At 59.1% G+C, this 26,142-nt stretch overlaps 2 protein-coding genes across 3 annotated transcripts in view; both read left to right on the plus strand.

Moving 5' to 3' along the window:
* Positions 1-17,167, plus strand: part of LOC117640490 (cyclic nucleotide-gated cation channel subunit A) — a 61,620-nt gene extending 44,453 nt beyond the window's left edge. The window contains exons 4-16 of the mRNA XM_034377009.1: positions 5,488-5,568; positions 7,448-7,483; positions 7,514-7,678; positions 8,032-8,197; positions 9,891-10,162; positions 12,555-12,750; positions 13,053-13,300; positions 13,371-13,526; positions 13,641-13,784; positions 13,858-14,113; positions 14,206-14,326; positions 14,399-14,542; positions 17,131-17,167. Of these exons, the coding sequence (XP_034232900.1) occupies positions 5,488-5,568; positions 7,448-7,483; positions 7,514-7,678; positions 8,032-8,197; positions 9,891-10,162; positions 12,555-12,750; positions 13,053-13,300; positions 13,371-13,526; positions 13,641-13,784; positions 13,858-14,113; positions 14,206-14,326; positions 14,399-14,542; positions 17,131-17,167 (2,022 nt within the window). The remainder of the gene's footprint in view (positions 1-5,487; positions 5,569-7,447; positions 7,484-7,513; positions 7,679-8,031; positions 8,198-9,890; positions 10,163-12,554; positions 12,751-13,052; positions 13,301-13,370; positions 13,527-13,640; positions 13,785-13,857; positions 14,114-14,205; positions 14,327-14,398; positions 14,543-17,130) is intronic.
* Positions 17,168-19,086: 1,919 nt separating this feature from the next.
* The window catches only part of LOC117640265 (protein MRVI1-like), a 34,225-nt gene continuing 27,169 nt past the window's right edge, over positions 19,087-26,142 (plus strand). For both annotated transcript variants that reach the window (XM_034376622.1, XM_034376623.1), the window contains exon 1: positions 19,087-19,311. In XM_034376622.1, the coding sequence (XP_034232513.1) occupies positions 19,302-19,311 (10 nt within the window). In that variant the 5' untranslated portion in view covers positions 19,087-19,301. The remainder of the gene's footprint in view (positions 19,312-26,142) is intronic.

The raw sequence follows: 26,142 nt of genomic DNA on the forward strand, positions 1-26,142 counted from the left end.
GCCCCGATTCCATTTCCCGCCAAGGATTCCGACCGAGGCTTGTTGCTGTTGTTGCTTTTGTTTAAAATGTGGCGCTGGTGCCGCAAATGGATCGAGGCTTCCGAGTTCCTGCTTTGGCACCCCGACGACGCGGTGTTGGTTGCTGTCCCGCGGCTGGGCGAGCCTCTTCGCGCTTTTTTTTACTGGGCACGAGTCCCGCGCCCGACGCCGCCCCCCACCCTAAACCACCCACACCCCCACCGCAACAACAAAACCCCAACACAACAAAAACAACACACACACGAGTGTGAGGACACACACACGCCCCCCTGGGCCAGCGCCGGCACCCAGGCGGGAAGCTCCAAGTTTCCCCCGGCCCGGCCCTCGTTTTGGCCCGGAACCCCCGAAGCTTCCACAAACGGCCAGGGATTGGACCCGGTGGTCCATAGTCAGCAGCAGCACTTTTGTATCGGTCGGCCAGACCTTTTCTGGGGATTAAAAGTCGAAAACAGTTCCAGGTGCCGCACACTCACCTGCGTTTGCCGTCAGTGCTCTCCGGCGACAGTGTGAACTTGGAGCAAACTCCTTTGGACGTTTCGCGATTTTGAACACAACAAACACATGGACGATGTTCCGTTTTCTTTCGCGTTTCTTTTTGTTTTTCTGTTCCGGCCGCAGTGTCCCGCTTGTCTCCATGACGCCTTGCCCCCCTCTACGGTCATAAATCCAGTCCTCGACACGGTTCCCCCATCCGCGAACTTGATGAGCAACAGATGCCTCAAACCGGACAACAACAACAACAACAACACGAGGCCTGCTCCAGAGGCCACGAACACAACACGACCGCACCTGCCGCCAGCCAGGCAGCCAGGCAGGCAGCCAGGCAGGCAGCCAGCTCGTCACTAGCCCGTCCTTCGCGCCCTCTGGCGGCCGGCCGTCGTTTCTGGGCGTGAGTGACCGCAACTCGACCACCGCCACCAACAAGGCAGCGGCCCTGGCAGTCCTGGCGGTCCTGGCGGTCCACAGACCGGCCGCAGCCCACGCCTCCCCTCGCCCCTTCTCTTTCTTTCGCCACAACCACAGCCCCTCACCACACACACACACACACACACACACACACACACACACACACAGAGGCAGCACGCGTGTCTGTTTTGGTTTTGCAGCCCGCATACGCGGGCGTACGCACACACCATTCCCGCTGCCGCCAACCGACGCCGCCCCCACGCACGCTGTGCTGCTGTCCGCACAAAAACAACAACAAACACAATCCCGTATATTGCTTGGTGTGTGTGTGTGTGTGTGTGCGTGTGTGTGTTGCCTGACCCGCAGGCGCCTAGGCTTGCTGGGCAGGCCGAGGGAGGCGTGGAGCAGTAGGCCCGACCCCGCCGAACCGAGTCGGCTAGGGGTGCGACGGAGACAGAGCGGACGGCGCGATGCTTTCAGGATCTTTCAGCACTGCTTGGCTGCTTGGCGGTTCGGCCGCCCCGATCGCGTCTCCCCGGAAGTCTGTGCACTCTGGAGAGGGAAGGGGAAGGAAGGATGGGGGGGGGGAGCCCATGCAAGGCCACGTCGTCGTTGCCGTCGCGTGGCGCTTCTTTATGACACGGCCGAAGGGGAAGGGTGTCGCAAAAATAGTGGCAGCGCTATCCGTCAATCCCTCTTTACTGTCGCGAAGGCCAGGCGAGCAGGCAGGCTGGCAGGCAGGCACGGGGAGGTCCCCGGGGAGGGACTTAGGGTGCACCCGGCTCGCCTACACCGTAAGACAGCCACGGCACTGCAGCCGCTAGCCCGCCATCCCCGCGTCCATCCCGGAAGCCTCGCCTGCCACTTCCAGCACTCTTGAGGCTCTCGAAGGCGATGCGGCGCGGAGGGTCGTAAGGGGAAGACTTCGAGCGGGAAGAGCGGCATGAAAATCAAAAACACGACATTTCACTTTTATGCCGAGTTTAAGACATCCATTGGGCTCGTAGTTTCCGCCCGCTGCTTTCTTCACCATCGGCCAAAATATGCCGCTTTCACTGTGACGGGAAAGTGAATCATCATCTCTCGTATTTGTAGTTCGCCGTACGACTTTACTTGTGCAGCGCGGAGTCGTTTTTGTGCTCATGACAGGTCGTGCGACACGCAGACTCCGTCCCGTCCCGCCCCCATTTGAATGCGCCTTGCTCCCAGATCTGTTTTTGTCGCCAGCTGGATTAGACAGTGGTAGGCTCTTGCCGTGGAGTGGGTCGGTGAGGCACGCCGTATGACAACCTGTCTGTCTGTCTGACCGTCTGCCTGTCCGCACGCCTTGGTGTGACAGCAAGAAGTGCCCTTCCTCGGCCGTGGCGGCGGGAAGGTCACAGGTCGCGCCTCCTCCCTCCAGATGAACGCGCCCCCTCGTCGCTCCGTCTCTCTCGCACTCAGTTCCCGCTCCGTCGCGGTGCGAGAGAGACAGAGCGACTGCTCTTCGGAATCGCCCGGCGCCAGTAGTGGCCCCCTGAAAACTTGCCCCTAAATGAGCGTGTGTTGAATGTCGATGGGCTGCTCTGCTGCTCCGCCACCGCCGCCTCTCCGCCGCCTTCCCACGCTAACTTTTTTTCGCACGAGTGGCGCGCTCTGCCGGCCGGACTAATAACCAGCCAGCCGCGCCGCGCCGCGCCGTCCCGTTTCCGAGTTCATCGCGCGAAAAGCACCCCGGGCGGCCAATTATTTTGGCAACCGCCGCGCGGCGTGCCGGCCGCGTGCCCCCGTCCGGTCCGGCCGGTCCAGTCCGGTCTGTTTGCAAGCGCGTCCGTTTGCCCACCCTTCCCATTCCGCAGTCAGCAGCGTGTGTGTCTGCCTGTCTGTCTGTCCGCCCGCCGACATTGTATGGGTCCGACCGTCTGTCCGCAGTCCTGCAGTGAGACGGGCCTGATCAGACCGCATAGTGAGGTACTTCCCCCTCCCCGGCCAATTGGAAGACAGTGAGGGGGGAGGGGGAGGCTGGGGCCTTAAGGAAAAGGGGGTGGGGGGCAACGCGATAGGACGTCCGCCAGAGTGGCCTCTCAAGACGCTTCCGACGCAAGTTCCCCCGCCGCTTTGGCGTACAGTCGGGCAGCTTCCACCCCCTCTTAGTCAATTGCGCCCCCTGCCCTTCCCCCTGCCCTTCCCCTTCCCTTCCCCCGCCCTCCCCCGCCCTCCCCCCCGCCCTCCCCCCTGCCCTCCCCCCTGCCCTTCCCCCTGCCCTTTCCCACACTCTTCTGTAGAAAAACCGAAAAGATGCACCGAGGCTGCTCCATAATTGTGACTGAAAACGCGATAAATTTGCAGGGGCTCAGTGCATTTAAGACGCTCCCCGCCGCCCTGCTCAGAAAATCAGGTCTTTGGGTTAACAAACGGTGGCGGAGGAATGCGCGGTAGTCGCTGCCGTGGTGCTGGAAACACTTTAATGGCGTTCCGGGTCTAAGCCGTGGCCCGCGGCGGCGGGGTGGGGCGCGGAGGGCAGCCGCGCGACGGGGCGAAGAGACAGGGGCGAAGGCAGGGGCGGCGGCGCACCCGTGGCAAGGCAAGGTCCCGGCGGTCTTGATGGGCTATCACACCGCCGCCCTGTCTCCGGATGGCTTAATGAAACAGACGGCGATAAATCATTGTGGGCGATCGAATCCCCCCCCCCTCCCCCTTTCTCTCTTGCACTTTCCTTCGGTCTGGAGGGTAAGGTGACCGCGCTCGAGCAACGACACGGCTGCGTTTTTCGAGAGCGTTCGGTTAAAGCGCTCGAAAATGAATAAATTCGCCGATTTCATGGCTTTGCCGCGTGTGGTTCATGTACGGACCGCATCAGATCGAACAGCCCCCTCCCCCCCTTCCTCAACAATTGCGCCCGGCTTGCATTCTCGGTCCGGGGGCGCAGCCAGCGCCGGGGCAAGCCGGGGCAAGCCGGGGCAAGCCGGGGCAAGCCGGGGCAAGCCGGGGCAAGCCGGGGCAAGCATGCGAGGAGCAAGCCGGAGCAAGGGAGGGGCGGGGCCGGCGAGGTTGGAGTGGAGGAGGGAGATATGGAATTCACGCTGAGTTTGAATGCCTTCGAAGGGGGTGACGAGGGAACGGTGAGGTGTGTGTGTGTGTGTGTGTGTGTGTGTGTGTGTGTGTGTGCGTGTGTGTGTGTGTGTGCGCGCGCGCTTGTGTGTGTGAGTGTGTGTACGTGGGCGTGCGCGCATGTTTTTTCCTCGCAGAGTGAAAAAGGAATCAAGGGGAAGTTTTTTTGGGGGGTCGGAACGGCATTGGAGCACACGCACGAAAGAGAGAGAGAGAGAGAGAGAGAGAGAGAGAGAGAGAGAGAGAGAGAGAGAGAGGTGTGGCATGTGGTCCTGCGGCCTACCACGCCACAGGGCCTCCACCTCCACTCCAGCCGACGCCGCAACTACCCCAGCCCCAACAACAAACTGGACCGCAAATATATTCCCGCCCCAATGAGGAAAAGTGTGTGTTGTTGGGAAAAAGTCGGCCCTTTCCCTTCGGGCCTTGGGGCTGGCCGGCCGGCTAGTGTGGTGGTTGGCACAGTGACCCGGCCGCGCTGCATCCCCCGGCATCGCCTGGCCTGCAGGCTGGAGAGTCTCTGTCGCACTCACGGGGCGTCCGGTAGGGGTGCGAGAGAGACAGAGCTGCCGGCCCCCAAGGCCTCGAACGCCGGGGCCGCTCGTGTCTTGCGGGAGCTTACGGCTTAAGGGCTTACTCGCCATGTTTCGAGGCGGGCGGACTGCGGGCCCTGGCCGCCACGGCCTCCATGGCCACGCCTCGGCCGCGCCACGGCCACGCCACGGCCCAGCAGCGCGCCGAAGCGGAGAGCCATGCCCTGCAGTTTTTGAAGAGCCGCGAGGCGGACGGAGAGAGAGAGAGAGAGAGAGCGAGAGAGAGAGAGAGAGAGAGAGAGAGAGAGAGAGAGAGAGAGAGAGAGAGAGAGAGAGAGAGAGAGAGAGAGAGAGAGAGAGAGAGAGAGAGAGAGAGAGAGAGAGAGAGAGAGAGAGAGAGAGAGAGAGAGAGAGAGAGAGAGAGAGAGAGAGAGAGAGAGCCCGACGGGTGGGCAGCGCGCCGACTCGCGAGCGCGGCGGCCTGGCCTACCCACAAGGCGCTCCCCGACTCTAAAGCGGCCGGTCCATCAGCCAGGCTCCTCCAAAACTTATCCGAAACTGCTGGCCCTCTTCATTTTCACGCTACTTACCTAGTCAATTCACCAAAAACAATTGGAGCGAAAATAATTAAGTTTTGTTTTTAAACTTGAAATTGAAATTTGAAGGCAGCGTTTTGTGTTGGTTCGCACTTGCTTAGTGATGCTGGGTGCGTTGACAATCAATCAAATTGGTGTTATTTTGAAGGGTCTTATCGTTAAAAGTCACATGACTTTAGTCAAGTTCCAGTTGGGGGTTCCAACTCACTGCAGCCCCGGCTTGGCTTCACATCCATGTACTCCAGCAATGTTCGTCTGGAGCCGAGCGTGGGAACCTCAACCCGATGGAGCGCCCCGTCTGACACACTGCTTCCTTGTTGCAGGACGCCTCCTCGGGCCGGGGCCCCAATGCGACTTCTTCCCGGTTCCGCCGGGGCCTCAACAGGGTAGCCTCTTCGATCCAGGTGACTTATGGCCACACTCATTTCGTCGCTCCGTCTCTCTCGCACTCGTGGGGCGTCCCGTATAGGTGCGAGAGAGACAGAGCGAGGAAAACGACTCTCAGTCTTCGCGACCGCGGAGTCACTGCAACAAAGTCCCCCAATGAGATCCCCCCCCCCTTTTATGTGGTCGCCGCTCGTTATGAAATCGGTCCACCTGTCTGTCTGTAAATCTATCTGTCTGTATGCCCGTCTCCCCGCCCGTGTGTCGTGTATTTTTGCCTTTGCGTGGATACCGTTCTCTGTAGTCAGCACCCATCCCGTAATCCCATCGGCATAAGCTATCGAGTTACCTGATGTGGCCTACGCCCTGCCTACGCCCTGCGCCCCATGTCACTCGCTCTCACGCACACACTCACACACACACACACACACACGCACACGCACGCGCGTTCAGGGGGGGGTCGGTGCCCGCCCCGCCAAAGAGACGCCCTCAGAAAAGCCCCGCGCCCGGCCCCGCCTGGCTCGGTTCGCTCCATAAAGTCGACACTGTAAAGAACAGCTCAACTCGCCTGGCGGCTTCAAATGCCTCGCGTCTTCGTTTCATTGGGTCGTATTTTACCTTTTTCTGTTGTTGTTTTTGTTGTTTTTTCCCTCTTACCGAGGACACTGCAAGGATCGACGGATTCGGCCGGAAATTATTTTTGTTTCCTTGAAGCCCCAAGGCTCCGCCGAAGAGATTGAACTCAAAAGATTTCCGATTTGGTCACTTTGAAAGGAAAGAGGCAGAATCAACACCCGGTTCTTGCAAGTTTGGTTTTCAGAATTTCAAAGCAAATTTTAAAACGGCGCTAACCCAGCTTCTTTCGAGCGTGGGACTGTGGCGCGAAACGTTCCCCGCGGAGCGAAGGAGGGCAAAACACATTGTTGTGAAAGGATTATTGTGCATATATTTTACGGTGTCAGATAACAGTTCCGCGGTGCGACTTTCATGACCCGCGCCGCCCGCGCGCACGGGGACTCTGAAAAGGGCGCAGGAGACAAAAGGCAAGCGGAGACTGCAGAGACTGCGGAGGCTGTGGACGCACAGGCAGGCAGACAGGCAGGCAGGCAGACAGACAGGCAGACAGAGAGGCACACAGACAGGCAGACAGGCAGAAAGAATTCTGCAAAGCAAGTATAAGTTTAAACCAGCGGAGCACGGAGAAACCGCGCTGCACGTGGAAGTGCGTGTTGTGTCGCGACAAAGGGCGTTTGATGGAACCTGCCGATGGAGGGCGAGGCGAGGCGCGGGACTCTTCCGCGGGGCGGCGGCAGGGCTCCGCTACGCTTCGGTCGTCTGTGCAACGGATGGAGCGGAAAAGTGCCATACATCTTTCGGGGGCAAACCGCTTGTCCGGCATCGTCGCACGCTACCTTATTCAAGCTGCGTGGCCACCCTATCTTTCCTGCGCTTTGCTCCCCCCTGTCCGTTTACGCCCCTTCCCCTTCCCACTGCCCTTGTCCCCCCACCCCCGACCACAGTGGGCATGCCTGCGTCGTGACAGATAGACCTCATGAATCATGGCGGGAACAACGATCGGAGACAGAGTGCGTGGACCTTGCCAGCCTCGCCAACCGCACTGGAAGATGAATCGCCGAAAGGAGAGATCTTGTAAACGCCCCGAGTACACACCCAGGGGGAGAATACACTCCAGGCGGCCGTTTTGTGGGCCGGGGCTTTGGGGGTTTGGCAGATTTAAAGATGGCGTTGAAGGCGGTGTCCGCACCAAGATTCCACTTTTGAGAACAAAAATTGACCACACAGTGATACGAGAGCCGGCCGATCCATCAGATAAAACTTTGTGTCCCTCACGATAAAACTTTGGCACCGGATTTTGACAGGGTGCATTTGGTGTTGCAGGCCCGGCTGGGGTGGGCGTCCCCGGGGCAGGGAGCGGCGGAGGCGGGGGCGGCGCAGGCCAGGGTGGAGGCGGGGGCGGGGGCAGCGAGGCTCCTCCCGCCCCCGTCAGCACCCCCGCACCTCCACCAGTGCACGCAGCCGCCCCCGAAGTCATCCCACAACGAAGGGGTCCTCGACCTCCTTCGCAACCGGAGCCTCTCTTTCGACCCTTCACAGCCGCTGCACTATCGGGTAAGCTACACCGGCCACGGGCCTCCAGGCCTCCAGGCCGCGGGCCGGCAGCCTCGGCTTCCAACACCCACAGCGGGCGGAGGCGGCAAAAACTCTAGACGCGTTTTGAGCTCCAGAGTCGCTAAACAGGACTCGAACCAAACGTGCAACCCTACCAGGATCCCTCGTTCTGAGAGCAATCCAGTGGTGGGGTCACAGTTTCGGTTCGAGCCCTGTTTAGCGACTCTGGAGCTCAAAACACGTCTGGAATTTCAACCACCTCCACCGGCCTTCTGACCCCCGCTCGGACAGCCCAAAAATGCGTTGCCGCCATCCCGACGGCTTTTGATTTGGGACCTGTCTTTCTGTCGCAGTGGCTCATCTTCGTTAGTCTAGCCGTCCTGTACAACCTCATCTTCACCATCGGGCGCGCCGTCTTCTGGGAGCTGAACCGGGCCATCCCCACCAAGATGTGGTGGGCCTTCGACATCATCTCCGACTCCATCTACATGCTGGACACCATCGTGCACATGCACGAAGGTAAGCCGAGCGCTGGGCCGACTGGCTCACGCGACACGTTTGGAGCTCCGCGTGGCCTGGTTAGGCCTCAAATCAAACGAATAAGAGTACCAATGAATTCCTCGACAGAGGCGAAAACCGATGGTACTATTTTATCACGAGTTCGACAGGCCCTCTCGACAAATGTAGAGCTCTCGGAAAGTCCAGGGTAAGCTTCCCGGTGGAGCAGGTCCTCTGGCGCCCTGAATAGCACTGGTGGCTGCTGGGCCAGGCCGCCAGGCCGCGCTCTCTAAATGAATTCCCTCGATTTAGTCAAGCGAGCCTGCCCGCCTGAACCCGGCCGGCCAGTGGCCACCCCGCCCCGCCCCGCCACGCCACGCCACCATTTCCGCGCTAAAAGGAACTGCACCGCGAAATGCCAGCAGGCGGGCAGCTCACACAAACTCGGAAACTTTCCACCGGGTGGGGCGGGGTGGGGCGGGGCGGCTCGGCGGCGTGACCGGCAGTGTTGACTCTGTCGGGACGGTTTGCCCAGGGCGTGGTGCGAGGCGTGGTGCGAGGCGCGGTGCGTCCATCTGCATGGTGCGTTCAAGGACGTCGTTCCGTAACGCCTTTCCGTTTGTAGAGGGCGTCGTCGTCCTCGCACAGTGGGCCAGAAGGCCGGTGGAGGCGGCCAAAACTCGAGACGCGTTTTGAACTCCATAGTCGCATAACAGGACTCGAACCGAACGACCCCCACCAATGGATTCCTCGTTCGGAGAGCAGTCCACTGGTAGGGTCACACGTTCGGTTCGAGTCCCATTAAGAGACTCTGGAGCCGACCGGGGTTTTGACCGCCTCCACCGGTCCTCTGGCCCACTGTGCGAACGCACCGCCGACGCACTGTTGATTGCATGACAGCCTACTTATTAGCACGGGCACGCCGCGGTCGTGCCGCCCGGCCGCCCCGTCCCCCCTCCGGGATGCCTCGTCTAGCCTCGTAGAGGGCTGCCACCGACCCGTCACCCCGTCACCTTTCACCGGCGTGGGCGAACAAACATGTTTACTCTGCCCATTTGGGGCGGCAGGGGGCGCGCGCGCTCCGAGACTCGGGGCGAGGAAGAGAGAGAGGGGGGGGGGGCATGGCGAGGGGTGATACGAGGAGGAGAAGAAGAGCGAGGAGGACGAGCGTCCCCTCCAGGAATACTCACTTACGGCTTTCGACGCGAGCGTGTGTGTGTGTGTGTATGTGTCTGTGTGCGCGTGTGTGTGATGTCAGTGCGGCTGATTAGCCGACAGCATAACATTCACTTCCAAAACACTCACACTATCACACACACAAGCGCGCTGCGACCAACATACACACACACTCACACACACACACGCTAGCAGGACGCTGGTGATATCAAGTCCAAGCCTTCCGGCCTGTTCATCCTTGTTTTTATTTTAAAGTACTTTCATTACTTAAGCACTTAAGTTTACTGCAACACCCATTGGATTGATAGCTTCTCTGTGAAAAACGTTTAGTTCAAAACTGAGAGCTCTAGTCATGCTGACCAAAGGGTCAAAAATTTCTAAGGAAATCAAAGGTAGTGAGTTTGATTAAAACTTTCTTGAGAGTGCAGCAATGGCAAGACGCCAACATGACGCATGCACGTTCCGCGGGGGTCTTTGCTCTCCTCCGCACCTAGCTAATCTGGTTTCTCGGCTGTCCGCTTGGCCGCTGGGCGGGCAGGCTACCTGGAGCAGGGCCTGATGGTGACGGACGCGGCCCGGCTGCGCTGGAACTACGTCCGCAGCAACCGGTGGCGCTGCGACCTGCTGAGCCTCCTGCCCACGGACTTCGGCTACCTGTTCTGGCGCACTGCCGACTACTGCAGCAAGGACTCGCTGCCGTGCCCCGTGGCCGTGCGCGTCAATCGCCTGCTGCGCTTCCCCAGGATGCTCGAGTTCTTCGACCGCACCGAGACGCGCACCGGCTATCCCAACGCCTTCAGGATCTGCAAGGTGAGTCGAAGCCTGTTCCGCCAGATGACCCGCAAGATGCAGCCTGTAGTAAAATGACCCCCAGTTGTAAGAAGACCTCCCAGTAGCAGTAGTAAAATGACCCCCATGTAGCAGTAGTAAGATGACCCCCTTAGCAGTAGTAAGATGACCCCCAGTAGTAAGATACCCTTCAGTAGTAAGATGGCCCCCAGTAGTAAGATGCCCTCCAGTAGTAAGATGACACCCAGTAGAAAGATGCTCTCCAGTAAGATGACACCCAGTAGTAAGATGCCCTCCAGTAGTAAGATGACCCCCAGTAGTAAGATGATCCCTAGTGGTAAGATGATCCCAGTAGTAAGATGACCCCTAGGTCACCCGCAGCCATCTTGAGCCTCCCCAGGCCAACAGAGTCAAATTGAAATTAAAAATTTTCCAAGGAATGTTAAAACGGCCTGGTAAGGACTAGGTGAATTCTTTGGCAAAACAACAAAATTGGGTTAAAATTGAGATTTATTAATTAAGATTTTTTTAAAATTATCTTTTGGGAGAAGCTAATTTTTTACATTTTTACAATCTGATAATTTTTCACCTTTCCGAAATGCACCAAACCATGTTCAAAGTTGTCCTTGATAATCAGCTTCCGAACTGCCTTCCAGGAAAATAGAGCTTTGTAACGACATTGTAGCACCGATGCCGACAAAATGAAGCCCAATTTCCGGCCAAATTGGTTCCAACGAAAGCCATCTCGCCTCCCTGTTTATCCTAGCGGCGAAAGGGCCGCGTGTTTTTGTTTCTTCCGTTTTCTTTTCGAATCTCGGTCAGCGTTATCGCCTCTAATTAATGACGCACGGCGACCACAAAAAAAAACGAGAAAAAAAAACTGAAGAAAAAGCGCAGGTGATTAATTACCCCCTTGCGGAGAGAAAGGGAGAGGAGACGGATCGGAGGAGGGAGGGAGAAGGAAGGAGAGTGGGAAAATAATACTGAATGAGGCAAGTGCAAAGCCACCCCGTTGAAGCTTGACGGGGTGGGGGTGGGGGGTGGGGGTCTGATTGGGCCTTGAAAGCGCCGCGGGCGGGAATGGGGCCGCCCTGCCGGCTCTCCCGGCACTCCTGGGGGGGAGGGATGCGGCTGGGAATCATAAGGAGGGAGGGATCAAGGCTGCGCGAGGCTAGGGGATCGTGGAACGCTTCGCCCCTTCCACTCTGGCGCCTCCCAGCCCGCATTGTTGGCGGCCCCTCCAGGAACCACCGGGAACCAGGTGGTTCCCTGGCGCAGGGCCCGCCAGAGGGCTGCGGCTGCTCTAAGGGAAGGACCACCCGAAGGACAGGGAAGGGCTATCGGATGCGTCGACACGGCCCCGCCCCGGCCAGACCCGTATTCCCGCGCCAACACCCCCAAGGCCACGGCTAATGTGCCCCCGTGCGTGTGTTTGTGTGTGTGCGTGTGTGTGTTCATTTCCTCTCCCCAAGGACTGTCCACCGCGGAGCCACGCTCGTTTCAAAAGTACGTCCGAGGGCACCGCTGCAGGTCCCCAATTGCAGCATTATCTTCATCACCGTGATGAAACTTGCCCTCCTCCACCAGCACGGCACGGCACGGTGGCAGAGGGGAAAAGCCGCACCACCGCCTTTCAAATCGAATATTTCTTTATTCGCGCGCCGAGGCCTCATTAAAAGTTAATTCCGCTTAATCATCGCCTCCTTCTTCCTCGCGCCGAATTTGGCCGCGCTCTGGCCGGGCTGTGGCCGCGGGCCGATTTACGGCCCGGTTGGTAATTGTCCAGGCGTCATGGCGGTGTTGACCCGCGCGGCTCGGGCTGCCCTGCCCGCCCATCGGGCTGCCCATCGGGCTGCTCGCCGTGCCGGCTGCCCCGGGCGGGGACTCCTGGGAGGATCGACTCCATCCGATAGGCCCTCTGCCCCTGGGCCTTCCCTCGGCTATTACCTGGCAATTAAGGCCCTTGAGAGACGCAGCGGCCAATTCGATGGGATAACGACCATGTTAACAGCGATTGGTGTGCTACTCTACTGGAATGTTTTTTTTTCTTCCTCCTCTCTTTGTGCTTTGTGTGTGACCTCGACGGTGGTGGTGGTGGTGGTGGTGGTGGTGGTGGTGCTGGTGGTGGTGGTGGTCTCCGCACTATTCGGGTCACGTTTATCTTCGTAGAATGAGTTGGTGGGTGCGATTCGCCGTCCGCAGGCGTGGTGCTAATGAAAGCAGTAGTAGTGGAGCAGTGATACTGGTTCGCACTGCGGTCCACACCTTTAAAAGGAAAATTAAACGAAAGAGATCAAAGACAACTCAACTTTGTATTTTAAAGAAGGCTATCTGAAAGACTGTGATTTGTTAAAGACTCGTAAAATCGTTTTGTAACACTTTCCCTCTAAACCAAGACCCCTCTTCTGCTCAGGTCGTCCTCGCCATCCTGGTGCTGATCCACTGGAATGCCTGCCTGTACTTCTACATCAGCTACATCATCGGCTTCGGCACGGACAACTGGGTGTACAACCTGAAGAACACGACGTCTCCGGAGGACAAGAACATCACTCTCTCGCGGCAGTACATCTACAGCTTCTACTGGTCGACGCTCACACTCACGACTATCGGTAGGCTGTCGTGCTTTGTCTCTGCCTCCCTGTCGCACAACTTTCTGCAGACGCACGAACAGTGGGCCAGAACGCCAATGGAGGCGGCCTAAATTCTAGACGCGTTTTGAGCTCCAGAGTCACTAAATGGGTCTCGAACCGAACGTGTGACCCCACCAATGGATTGCTCTCCGAACGAGGAATTCATTGGTGGGGTCAGTTCAAACCCTACTTGGCTGGAGCCTCGGCTGGAGGTTTTCTGGAATTTCGGCCGCCTGCACTGGTCCTCTTCTGAAACGGTGACCATTCCCCGCTGCCCGCAGGAGAGACGCCGCAGCCGGAGAACGACCTGGAGTACCTGTTTGTGGTGATGGACTTCCTGGCGGGCGTGCTCATCTTCGCCACCATCGTGGGCAACATCGGCTCCATGATCAGCAACATGAACACGGCGCGCGTCGAGTTCCAGAACCGCATGGACGGCGTCAAGCAGTACATGGCGTTCCGGCGGGTGTCCAAGGACCTGGAGGCCCGGGTGATCCGCTGGTTCGCCTACACCTGGGCCAACAAGCAGGTGCGTGGCAGTGCGTGCGTTGGGATGCGTGCTGGAGTGAGTGCGGGTGGCTAAGGCGGTGGCTGCGCAGGCGCTGGACGAGGAGAGAGTGCTGGCCGCTCTCCCCGACAAGCTCAAGGCCGAGATCGCCATCCACGTGCACCTGGAGACGCTCAAGCAGGTCGAGATCTTCCAGGACTGCGAGCCCGGCCTGCTGGAGGAGCTGGTGCTCAAGCTGCGGCTGCAGGTGCGTGACCTTGACCTTGAACTGATTGTTGGAACGACCTTGAACCGATTGTCGCAATGATCTTGAATTGCCTGTCGCAACGACCTTGAACGACCTTGACCCACTGGCCTACAGGTCTTCAGCCCCGGGGACTACATCTGCCGCAAGGGGGACGTCGGCAAGGAGCTGTACATCGTGAAGCGGGGGCGGCTGTCCGTCGTCGCGGACGATGGCTCCGTCGTGCTGGCCAGGCTGGGGCCGGGCTCCGTCTTCGGCGAGGTGGGTTCCACCACACTGCACACAAACACTATGTTTTCAAACGTCCTGTTTTGAAAAACATTTTGGTGTGCAGGTGAGCGTGCTGGAGATCGCGGGCAACAAGACGGGCAACCGGCGGACGGCCAACGTGCGCTCGCTGGGCTACTCGGACTTGTTCTGCTTGTCCAAGAGCGACCTGTGGGCCGCGCTGGCGGACTACCCGGACGCGCGCCACTCCCTGCTGGAGCGGGGCTGCCAGCTGCTGCGGAAGGACCGCCTGCTGGACGAGGAGGCCTTCGAGCAGGCCAAGAAGGAGCAGGAGACGCTGGCGGAGCGCGTCCTGCGGCTGGGTGAGTGGGTGTTCGAACCGCGGACCTCGCGGTTGTGGAGTCCACGTGCGTACCGCCTGAGCTAACGCGCCAGGACTGTTCTTTGTTGGCAGACGCGTCGATCGAGCAGATGAAGGAGCGCCTGGACCGCGCGGTGGCGGACCTGGGCGGCCAGCAGGCCAGGCTCAAGCAGCGCGTCTGCCGGGTGGAGGGACGCCGAGAACGAGGGACCAGGTGAGTCGCGGGTTCGAGTCCCGTCGCCGCCGACCCGTTTCGTGTTTTTTTGACTGAGTTACTGTGCCGCAGTTTACGCAACAACCGCCACTCGCACTCGGAGCAGTGCGACGAGGGCGGCCACATGTGCTGCAGCGGCCGCGGCTCCAGGGCCACGCTCGTGCCGGAGGACTCGCTGGCGCTGCCCATGGCACTGCCCGCCGCCGTGGTCCTGCAGTGCGCCATGGCCTCGGCCACGGCCTCCGGCGCCACGGCCTCCAGGGCCTTGTCGTCGGCCACGTCCGGCGCGTCGGCCGACACGGTCGTGGAGGCGCCGGCGGCCTGCGCGGGGACGACGTCGGCTTCGACGGCGGCCGCCCCCGGGGCAACGGCGCTGCGGCGCTCCTTCCAGGGCGTCGCCGTCAGCCACGCCGCCGCCGCCCCCAACACCATCTACCGCCGAAAGCTCAACAGCGTGTGACCCCATTTGTACATAGCTTGCTTTGTTTACTGTCGTCGTTGTTCTTGAATAAATACACTAATTTTCGTCATCGTTTCCGACATTTCGCAACATCCCCGCTGGCACCATCACCTCGTCGCCAGGCACAGCGTGTCTCTGTCGCACTCGCGGAGCGTGTGGGTGCGAGCGAGACAGACGGACCGCCTGGCGCATGCGCTGCAGCGGCAGCAGCGTGACGGCGCCGTGCGGCGGGCTGCCCTCGGCGCGCTGGCGTGCGAGGGGCGGCCTACCCGCCAGGGGCCGCCGCCTGCCGCCGCCTCTCTCGCTCCGCACGGCGCGTCGCGGCGCGTCCCATGAGTGCGACGGAGACAGAGCGACCCTGCGCGGCCATGGCGGCCATGACCACGCCGTGGCGAAGCGCAACAAAGTAGAGGACAAGTGCAGCTGCAGCCACCACACCATAATGTTGAATGGAAAGGGTGGGGGGGGCTCTAACATGTCGCGGCCCTGGCCAGGCCCTGCCCCACAAATGCGTTCATTCGCATTTGAAACAATCGCTGTATCGCCTCAAAGCAAAGTGTTCGATAAACCTGCCCGAAATGTCGAGTCCATTCCCTGCCGTGTTTACGGTGTGGCAGCGCGGTGCCCCCCTCCCCCTTTTCCCGGGCAGACACGCGCTCGCAGCCCCGCGCCACTGCAAGGACTGCACGGCCACCGCACGGACTGTACAGGATGAGCCCATTCTGCCATTCTGCCATGCGCCCTTCTCCAAGTCGATCAGACGCCGCAACGCGCAGCAAGGTTCGCCCGAAGCTATATTTAAAGTCGGCCTGATGATTCCGAGTGGCCACTTTTCGTGTCGCCGTCTCCGTCGCTCCCATTGGGTGCTGGTCGGGCCCTGGTCGGGCGCCCCGTCGCGGAGAGGGAGAGAGAGGGAGAGAGAGAGAGAGAGAGAGAGAGAGAGAGAGAGAGAGAGAGAGAGAGAGAGAGAGAGAGAGAGAGGGAAGGCGCACGCGGGTCGTCGCTGCGCGGAATCAGTCCGCTCATTCCGGCCGCCCCATCAGTGCGGGAGGGACAGCCCGCCCTGCCGTACCGGCGTCGCCGTCCTCACTGGTGATGTCAGTGTCGTTTGAGGTCCACGCGTGTGGCGGGGACGGAACTGCAGGCCGATACTGTTCCAAGTTGCGCCGTGTCTGCACCACTGTCAGGACGAGGAGAAGGGAGGAGGGTCACCTTCCGGCGGCCTGGCCGGACTGCTGGACCGAACAACGAGATAATATGCAAATGCGCCGCGCCGTGCCGCCAGTCTGCGGGAGTAACTTGTTCCGCCGAGACGTTTTCACGCGACGGACACAAACTCGGAAACGAACGTCGGCCCGAGTGAGGATTTCCGAGGCCCCCGGTAGTGCTGGTGTCACGGTGCTGCCAACAAAATTCCGCCCACGACGCGCCAGCGTCGAAAGGGTTGCCCACCTCCGCCCGCCTATCACGGAATATCCGGGCTTTGCTGTCGAGAAGTCGTCTAGTCGTAAGCAGGCTGAGGTTGGCAACCCTTTCAGCGCTTCGCGGCAATTTTCGCCTACTTATGTGGCAACACCGGGCAGGTCCTGTTTCTTCGATGACTGCTCAACCGCACTGCGGCGCACTGCGGCCGACGCCGAGCCACGAGGCAGAGCCGTGAGGCAGAGCGGCAGAGCCCAGCACACCGCCGTCGGCAACCAAGAAGTTAGCCCTCATGCAGAGGCCGGGGGCCGGGACGCCGGGACTTACCGCCATCAGGGACGGCAGCACAGCCTTCTACTCCACGCCAGGAGTTTGTTGGCGAGTTTGTTGACGAGGGCGGTGCGCGGTGCAGCGGCGCGCATCAGCAGGACGGGGAGGTTTCCTGGTGAGAAATTCATCAGCGACGTCAATAAGAAGAAGAAACTTGAGGAACGTCAGCCATGCAGCGCAATAATAGTCGCGAAAAAAAAAACAATCATCATAAACAATTGGGTAATACATTGATTCGGGCGGGCGTCGCTCTAGGCCGCAACGCCATTTCCCCCGACTGTGATTTCATCACTGTCGAACTGTCGGTCCGACGGGGTGGCTCGGGGTGGGGTGGCCCATTGGGTGGCCCGGCCCGGTTATTATTCATTCACAGGGCGGCAACGCTCCCGGCCGCAAAAACAATAACACGACAGCGAATTAAAGCCCCGGAAATGCAAAGAGCAGTTGGCAATGATTTCGGCACGCGCAGCACGCGGGACCCAAAACTCTCAGCGAAGACTTTCCACGCCGGCGAAGAATACTCGACATGTCAAACACATGCTACCCGACATTTTTTTTAGCCTTTTTCAGTTAATGTGTGTTTTGAAAACAGTTGCGATTACACGGTTGTAATGAAATTGTGTCCTTGAATTCGTCGTAGTGGTCAAACACGGGGGAAAAGGGTGGGGGGGGGAGACCTAGTATGTCCGCCTACACTAAAAGCATGAAAATGCTAGAGTACCCCTGACCACGAAGGGAGAGGGCGAAAACAAATTGGCCTACATCTGTCCACAGGAGAGCGGGCGCGGCGGCCGGCCGGCCCGTGGCCTGTGTCCGACACTTTAATTTTCGGTTTATTATTTCCGCAATTCGCGCGCTGTTTTTTTTGTTTGTTTTTTTTTGTTTTTTTACTGTCAGTCTTTTGTTGACGGCAGCCTCATTCGTGTGTCGCATCACATCATGGCAGTTCACGTACTGCTTGCTCTGCTCGCCGTGCATTCGGAGACGGAAAGTACAGCCGAGCCGAGCCGAGCCGAGCCGAGCCGAGCCGAGCGCACTGCTTGTCTACTTCGGGCCGGTCGTCGAGTCGGCTCTAATGTGAATGTGAATGGGTGTGTTGACTTTCATTGAGGTAGAAGGCGGCTCCGCCGCTTTGGCTCCGCTTTCCTCCGCCAGCAGTGTGCCTCGCGCGGCTCGAGTCGTCGAGACCCACTAGGCGGCCGCGGCCGACCCGCGGGACGTGGATATGAGACACAAATTACGAGCTTGGCCAATTAAGCGACGTGACTAACGCCGTGGCGTGCCGTGCGGGGATTAGCCCGATTCAGGGCTTTCAATGAGGCCTCAGATTCGCTCGGATTTCGTGCCGGAACCGCTTACGTGACGATGGATGCATTGTCATGCAAAGTCTCAGATTGGATCTCTGCTTCGTACACTTGTAAAAACTGGTGTTATGATAATCTATGAGGATTTAGCAGTGCAGTGGCGGAAGAATCGCGCCGGCGGCCAAAATTCTAGACGCGTTTTGAGCTCCAGAGTCGCTAAGCAGGACTCGAACCGAACGTGTGAGCCCACTAACCGCTCAAATGCATTTCCCCCCTCCCCATCCTTTACCTGAGCAGGTGAGGTTAGGGACGAAGTGGGGGGAATCGCATTTGAGCGGTTATGGTTTGGAGGTATCGCAATGGACTCCTCGTTCGGAGAGCAATCCATTGGTGGGGTCACACGTTCGGTTCGAGTCCCATGGAGATGGAGCTCTGGGCACACCTTGTCGAGCAGGATTAGCCCTACGGCCCAACGGAACGGAGGTGCTTTGCTTTGCCGCCGCGCTGAGGCGTTTGATGGACGTCTTCCGTCGTTAGATCGCCATTCAAAGCGCCACCCCGCCACCCGGAGCACTACATGAATGGCTACGGCGGGTACGTCCAACGGTACTACGCTCTATGACGGCCAGGGTCACGAGAACGCAGTGTTTGTTGTTTACTTTTTCGGTCTATCTACCTGTCAAGTGGTTTGTTTTGTTTTCTTTGCGATCCCATTCAAACCTTTCACTGACCAGGTAAATGTTTGTCTCGCAAAGTTTGTGTTTGTTTTCCTCGGGCCTCCACGGTAAATCCACTCCCGTCTTCACAGTGCACTCCGAGCTCTGCTGTCGTCGCTCTGTCCCTCTCGCCCTCATGGGGCGCACCGCAAGGGTGCGAGAGAGACAGAGCCTGTCTAGAGCGCACGTCGCAGCTCCGGTCCGCTCCAGGAGGGCTTCCAGGTTCCAGCCGCTTGCAGTGTGCCAGCAGTGCAGGCTCCAGCGGCATGACATTGAAGGTGTAGTCGCAGCCATTGAGGCACCATCAACATCAGCAGCGACTGGCAGCCAACGGCCGAGCGCGGCGCCGCGGAGTCAATCGGAGAGAGCGAGAGAGCGAGAGAGCGAGAGAGCGAGAGAGCGAGAGAGCGAGAGAGCGAGAGAGCGAGCGCGCGCGAGCGAGAGAGCTTGCCAAGGGAGGGAGAGAGAGGCGAGCGGCGGCAAGCCACGGCGAGCGAGTCGAGCCAAGTCAGTCAGTGCAGACTGGCGGCATCGCGGCAGCCAGGCGGCCGAAGCGAGGCCCAACTCAGTGGCGCGGTGACCGTCCGAGCGTGCGCGTGCGGAGTGGCAGGGCGCGCGTCAGTGTGTGTGTGCGTGCGTGCGTGTGTGTGTGTGTGTGCGTCGATCTCGCGATTTTCTCACACAGCGCGTCCACTTGGATTATCCAAACTTCGCCGGATTCTGGCAACCGTCCCGGGAGAGCCATGTTGGAAGGTGAGCGCGAACGACACCGATTTGGGCGTTGCTGTCGGTTTTGTGGCCCTCGACGGGCTCGCACTGCGTCGCGGTCACGCAGTGGCGGGTGCACTGTGAAGACCCAACGGGCCGGAAGCACGCCACCCGTCGGGGCCCGTCGGGGCGGTCACCTGTTGAGTTGCACGCGAACGCCGCCGACGCCGCCGCGGCCGGCGAGCTGGTCGGTCCGCCAAGGGCGCCCCGCCCAGGGGGTGGTGGCGAGCCCCGGGGGAGGCGTGGAGGGGGAGGGGGCTGTGGGTTGCCGTGGGTCTGGTCCTTTTGATCACCGTAGAGCAGCCGGGCAGGCCGGGCCGGGCCGAGCAGTAATCATAGGAAAGGGAGGGACGGACCTGACGGACTCCGCCTTCTGGTGGCCATACAACATGTCAACTGATAGCGAAGCACGGCGGAGCACGGCGAAGCGAGCCCGATAACGAGGCCAGGCGATGAGCCGGCGCCGTTGTCACGGCCCGGGCTGGCTACCTTTGAGGAGGATTTGGCTACTGCGCGTGCCCGAATCGGACACTCGCCCCGCAAGGCCCCGACGGCCTCGAAGGCGGAGCACAGAGGCAGCCAAAATTCGAAACGCGTTTTGAGCTCCAGAGTCGCCAAAAGGGACTCGAACCGAACGAGTGACCCCACCAATGGAATGCTCTCCGAACGAGGAATCCATTGGTGGGGCCACACGTTCGGTTCGAGTCCCACTTCGCAGATCTGGAGCTCAAAACGCGCCTAGAATTTTGGCCGCCTCCACCGGTCTTCTGGCAAATCCGCTGTGCGGAGGCGAATGGCAGGCAGCGCGTGTCGTGTGCGTATTTCCTTCCGGGCTGCCATGATGCTTCACGGGGAAGCCAACACCTCGCCTCCAAGTTTTCCTCTCGGGTCGTGCTGGTCGTTAGTTTGACGTCGGCACTGATCGATGGACCAGCGTCCCTTTTCCCACACACCCACTGTAAATTAGGCCGGAAGAGGACACACACACACACTCGTGCAAATCAACGCCGCGTCTTTTTTTCTTCGGTCACTTTAGGACCAGTTCTGCTGTGTGCAGCAACACATGCCGTTCGTACGTGTGAGTGTGTGTGTGTGTGTGTGTGTGTGTGCGTGTGAATGTGTCGCTCTGTACGAGGTTCCTCCCCTCCCCCTTCTTTTTCCCTCCCCTTTACGCCGCTACTGACTGTTTGCAGCTAACTGCTATAGCTGGGTCGCGGCGAATAGTGATGTGAGGCCGACAGTGGAGTGAAATGAAAGTCCCTTCCTCCACGCAGGCAGAACCGCCACCCCCACCACACACACACACACACACACACACATTCACTTAGTCCGCATGCAATGTAGAGGGTTGGGCAGTTTAACGTGACTAATGTCCTCTGCTTTATGATGCGAAAGCCAAAATTGCGGTTCGCCCAGTCGTCGGCCCGTCGGCCCCGCATGAGCCATATTTATATTGCAGCAGCAACACTGTCATTCATTTTGCGATACTTTTACTACAAATTTTTGCGATAAAACCGAGTTTGCGATTCCCACGATTTATCGCATCCTGGAGTGCGATAATTTTGTTATTGCACTTTTTTTGCAATAACCACCCCATAATTTTTGCGATAATAGAGCGTTTTGTAGTAACTTTTATCACATTTTTTTCTGCGATAACTTTTTATTGCATTTTCTTTGTAGTCATTATCGCAAAAATGTGATACTTTATTGCAAAATTTAGCTATAAATTTTTTATTGCAGATATTTAATTGTCATTATAGCAAAGAAAATGTGATAAGTTTTTTATTGCAAAATATATACGGTGGTTATCGCAATTTGAATAACAGTGAACAAGAACAACACAGGGCCGTTTTTCGCTTCGGCCATCGGCACACTGGGTGACGACTGAGTGACGACTGCCGGACGACAGGCGAGCGACAGGGGCGTCGCTTTTTGTTTCGTGCAGTGCTTCAATTTTATTTTTGTTTTAACGAGTTTGCTGCATTGAAAAGTATCAGAACTCGAACAATTAATTTTTACGTGTGTTTCAGTTTCGGTCATTCATTTTTTTTTTTCCCTCCGCACTAAAATCGAATGTAGTCCAACGATGCGCTGACTTGGTTGGCCGAGAAAACACCCACCTGCAGCGAAAACGACCCACACTGTGCAGACCCATTCCGAAGAGTCTGTCTGTCTCTCTCGCACTCGCGGGGCGTGCCCGTGGGCGTGCCGGGTGGGTGCGAGGGAGACAGGGCGACCGAAACGACTCACGGAATGAGTCCGTGGCGTCAGCAAACCCTGCCGGCCCCGCCGCGCCGCCACCGTGTGCACCAAGGGCCGCTCAAATATGACGTCATCGAAATTTCCCGCCGACACGAATTCCTTCCCGCCTTCGCCATTCGTTCGCCGACGGTTCGAAGGTGACCCGTTTTTGGCAGCTTGACTCGCTCGCAGTGTGTCGAAGTGTAACCAAGCGTCGAGGTGAAGAGTTGATTCGCCCGACCGCCGAACTTTGATGCAATTATCGGCCTCTTTGCAGTCAAAGCGGGTCAAGGAGGTCGCTGGGTCGCCCCACTCCACTACTTTGGGACCTTTCGGCGCGCCCTCCCCTTTTTCCGTGTGTGTGGGTGTGTGTGGGTGCGCGCGCGTTTGTGTGCGTCCAAAGCGCAAAGCCCGCGCGGCGCACCAAACTGCTTGTGCAGCCACTTTCAATTCTCATGCAAATTGGGGCGGAAAAGTCGCTTCTCGTCGTCCTTCCCTGTGTGCACCCACACAGACCAACACGAATACTCGCACACAGACACACACACTCGCACCCCACATGGCGAGAATAAAGAATTCATTGCAAGGCTTGCGCCGCCAAGTTTGAGTTTTTTTTTCGGGGGTGTGTACTCTTTTCTTGAGAGCTCTTTTGAAGAGATTTCGCGGGCTAATATCGCGGCGCGCGTCTGAGGCGCACGCTCTCCCGAAAATTGGCGCAACTATACGGCGAAGTTGATTCGCGAGCGGCATGCCTGCAGGTGGAGGCGGCGGTGGCGACCGTGGCGCCGCGCTGGCGTCCGAAAGTGAGGAAATTGGGTTTGGCCGTGCGGCAAGTCAAGCCTCAACGAAGCTCGACCTGCTCGGCTTGGGCAGGGGACTGTGCAGGCAGAGCAATCCCCCCCCCCTCCCCGAGTGGTCTCACGTGAGTGCGAAAAGATAGGACAGCGACGAAGAAACTCACACCGGTGGATTTCGCCGAAATTCATCTTTCTAGTGTACATGGGGCATGATTGTTTGTTTATTAGGACCGTCCAAGAAGAAATGGACGGCCCCTTCAAAAATTCCTCATCATCTTGGTCCTCCTCATCTGCAGCGCCGGACGACGAGGCCGGGTGATCTGATGAACGGGCGCCGTATCTGCGGGGCGCGAGGCGCGCGACGCCACAGACAGGCAGCGCCCTCTGTCGGCGGCCGGCAGAAACGACGAGCCTCGCGGCGTGGCGTGGGCGCAGCGCGCAGCGCAGAGCGGCGTGGCGCGGAGAACACACTCAGTGCCTCACGCCGCACGGCTGCATCGACATAATATGGCGACATTCTTTTACATCCACAATGCGAAACACCGAAATTAGACTAAATATATGTGGGCGGTGCGAAGAATTTTCAGAGGCAAGTTTCAAAGTCTGCTGCACCATCCATGGAGAATCTTCGCCACAAGACTTTCGGAGTGTAGCGCAGTCAGGTTAGGAGACAGTCGCCGGGAGCCCGCTGGATAAAACTCTCGGGCCACAGATTCGGGCGGGAAAAGTATGGTCTCCTCTCTCTGTCTCTCTTTCTCTCTCTGCTGCCCTTGGCCGCCCTTTTAGCGTCGCAGTCAATTAAGCATTTTCGCTGTCGGGCGATTCAGAAGAGCTGTTGTCTCCGGGAGGCCCACGAGTGCGACAAGGACAGCGACGAAACGACTGGCAGTGTATGCACAGCGGGTCGGTCGGTACTGCAAGCAGCTCTGCTTCGCCAGAATTATTCTGCACCCTCCCCTCCTCCCCCTCTCCCCTTCCCCTCCCGCGCCGCTCCGGCAGCAGCGTGAAGGGCAACCGTAAAGTGCGCCGCCGCCGGTCGCTTATGAATCGAATCGATTTGCGTGCCGCGAAATTCCAATCGCAGTTCTTTCTGTCTTTTCTTTATTGTGCCCCACTTGGCGGCCGCCTCCCGGGCTTTAAGCCAAAACACACACACAACGCCGCCCCCGCCGCCCCGACCCAAGCCTGGCCGCCCTGGCCGGCCAAACTTGAGGCGGGCAACTTTTTGGCGGCACTTCATACGCGCTAGCTCGCCAATGCGCGCGGGAAAAAAAGCGCGGGAAAAATGCGCGGGAAAAGGCGAAACCGAGCGGCGACACGTAAAACGTCTCGAGGCGCCAATCGTCCCCCTTTTTGTTCGTCTCCCTTTCACGTCTCCGTTTCCGGACACAAGCACTGCCCCTATTATTGAGGCTTGCGGCCCGGGGGCCGCAGACGGGCCAGACCCTCGGCTGCCCTCGGCCAGACCTGGGAAGCTAAAGACTCTCTGTCGGTTGGAGCCAGCCGCACCCCCAAGCAAACACTTTTCCGCAGAGTCGAAGCGAGCGTCGGAAAAAGAAGAGCAGCATTGCGGAGAGAGACACTACTCACCTAAAATGCGATTTAAAAACTTGTTTCATCCGGAATTTATCCCACGAGAGCAGACGCTCGGAGTCCCGTAAATAGGGGTTAAAATGGATTAAAATAGCAAGGCACTAACACGCCCTCAATGCACCAGCTTGGCCTACAGCTGCTGTGGGCCGCAGCCTGTGGGGCAAAGTTTATTAGACATTCATTTTGTACAGGCCGGGAAGGAAGTGGCGACAGGCGGGGCGAGAGAGAGACAGAGAGAGATAGAGGAATTCTTTCGGCCGGGCGCTGGATGGGGTTGAAAAGGACGGCTGAGTGGGGAATGGAAGACTGGCTTAGCACGCTGGCGCCTAGTGAGTGAATAGCAAACAGAGCACTAGCGCATCGCGCCGCATCACGCCCCAGAGGGGGCTCCGACCGCTCCGACCGCTCCGACCGCTCCGACCGCGGAGACAGGAACGACGGTGCCATGGCGCGCCACAGCAACAGAAAGGGCTCTCCTAGCCTCGCTTCAGGGAGGAAATTGTCAAATGCACGACCCATTCCGCGCCCCTTTCCGGTCACACAAAAGCGCTGTGGCGCTCCGAGGGTGTCACGTGATTGGCGGCGGATCCAAAACGCCTCCAGGAGAACGAGCCAAGTGTCAGGTCGTTGGTTTCCGGCGACAAGCGCGCGTCGGTTCGAAAACGCCTCCAGGAGAGTTCCAGCGCCGCGCGGCTCCGGTTCCAGGAACGGCGCTATCTCGCTCGCACCGCCTGGAGTCGCCTGGAGTCGCCGGCCTGGAGAACGGACAATATCGGGCCGGCCCATCGCACGCCACTATCAGGCGGCCCTGACTGCAGACAGAGAAAGCCTATTATTATGACAACGCGCTTCATTGATAGTGCGCTGTACACGGGGCCGCTGCCCCCGGCCACACACACACACACACACACACACACACACACACACACACACACACACACACACACACACACACACACACACACACACCGGTTTTCGCCGTGTCGTCCAATCAGACCGCGTTCTCGCTTTTCAATTTGTGAAAGAAACGACCTCATTTGCGGACAGGGCTTGTTTTATGGCCGCAGCCTCGGCCGGAGGCAGGCTTCGGCCGTTGCAGCAGCCTCCGGGTCCAGATGGGGAGCGTGATAGCCGCGGTTGACAGACCTGTGGAGGCGGCGTGGCGGCGCGCTCACGGAGTGTTTCCTTTGACGCGCTGGTTGGTGCCGGAGGGCTGCTCCGGCCGTGGCTCCGGCCGAGCACGCGCCACGTTAATCTTTTTTCGCGACAACTTGACGCGCGAGAAGTGGGTCGCGACTTGTTAGGCAAAAGTGGACCAGTACTACACTGGAGAGAGAGAGGGAGAGAGAGAGAAGAAGAGAGGGGGGAGGGAGACGCTGCTGACCCGTTGAGGTTGAGGGGATCGCTTGCTTCGCCTCGCCGACGTCGTCGTCTCGTCGTCTCGCCTCGATGGTCTTGTCCGACGCGCGTCCCCGCCGCCCTGCCGCTCGGGATATCGGGGCGGTGAGTGGTGTGCCGAGCACCCCCTCACACATCCCCCTCCCTCTCCCCGTCTGTCTCGTCTTCCGCCTCACACGGTCCGTAACGAAATATCATCAATATTGTGAGAAAGGCGGGGGTGACCTGATAGCAGCGGTAGCAGCGACCGCCACTTTGGTTCCTCCTTTTTCCGCTCTAACCGTTTTGGCCTCACTTGTCGGATCCGTCTCCCGCCGCCCCATTCCCAGTTCAAATTTGCCGCGCTAGGCGGCGCTGGGGTCGCGTCGTCTGTCTCCCTGCTTCCTTCCATCTCATTGTCTCGCTCGCTCATCGCTGCGAGCCGCGAGACGGGTTCAGTCTGTGCGCAGCAGCCGACCAGGTAATGTTATGCCATTAGGGGACCAAAACCAACAGCGGAGCGGCAAAACTGTTGTTTGGGCATCGCCCCGTTTGACTATACCGGCGACCGTCTCGCAGTGCCGTGTCTGCCGCGCCGTCTGCGAGGCGCCCTACACTGTCGGCGACTCCACTGCGGTCTGGGCGGGTCGGGTCGGAAGCACTGCGGCGCCACCCCCGCCCCCTTGATAGGCTGGCTGCACCATCCCGATCTCGACTGGGCCTAAAAGGGGCGGCCATTCAGCGATGTCAGCACAGAGCCAAGCCCTGTGGCTGCTCACAAGGATTAATGGGGACGGACAGACAGGAC

This window comes from Thrips palmi, unplaced genomic scaffold (genome assembly GCF_012932325.1).
Source record: "Thrips palmi isolate BJ-2018 unplaced genomic scaffold, TpBJ-2018v1 HiC_scaffold_12, whole genome shotgun sequence".
NCBI classification, from domain to species: Eukaryota; Metazoa; Arthropoda; class Insecta; order Thysanoptera; family Thripidae; genus Thrips; species Thrips palmi.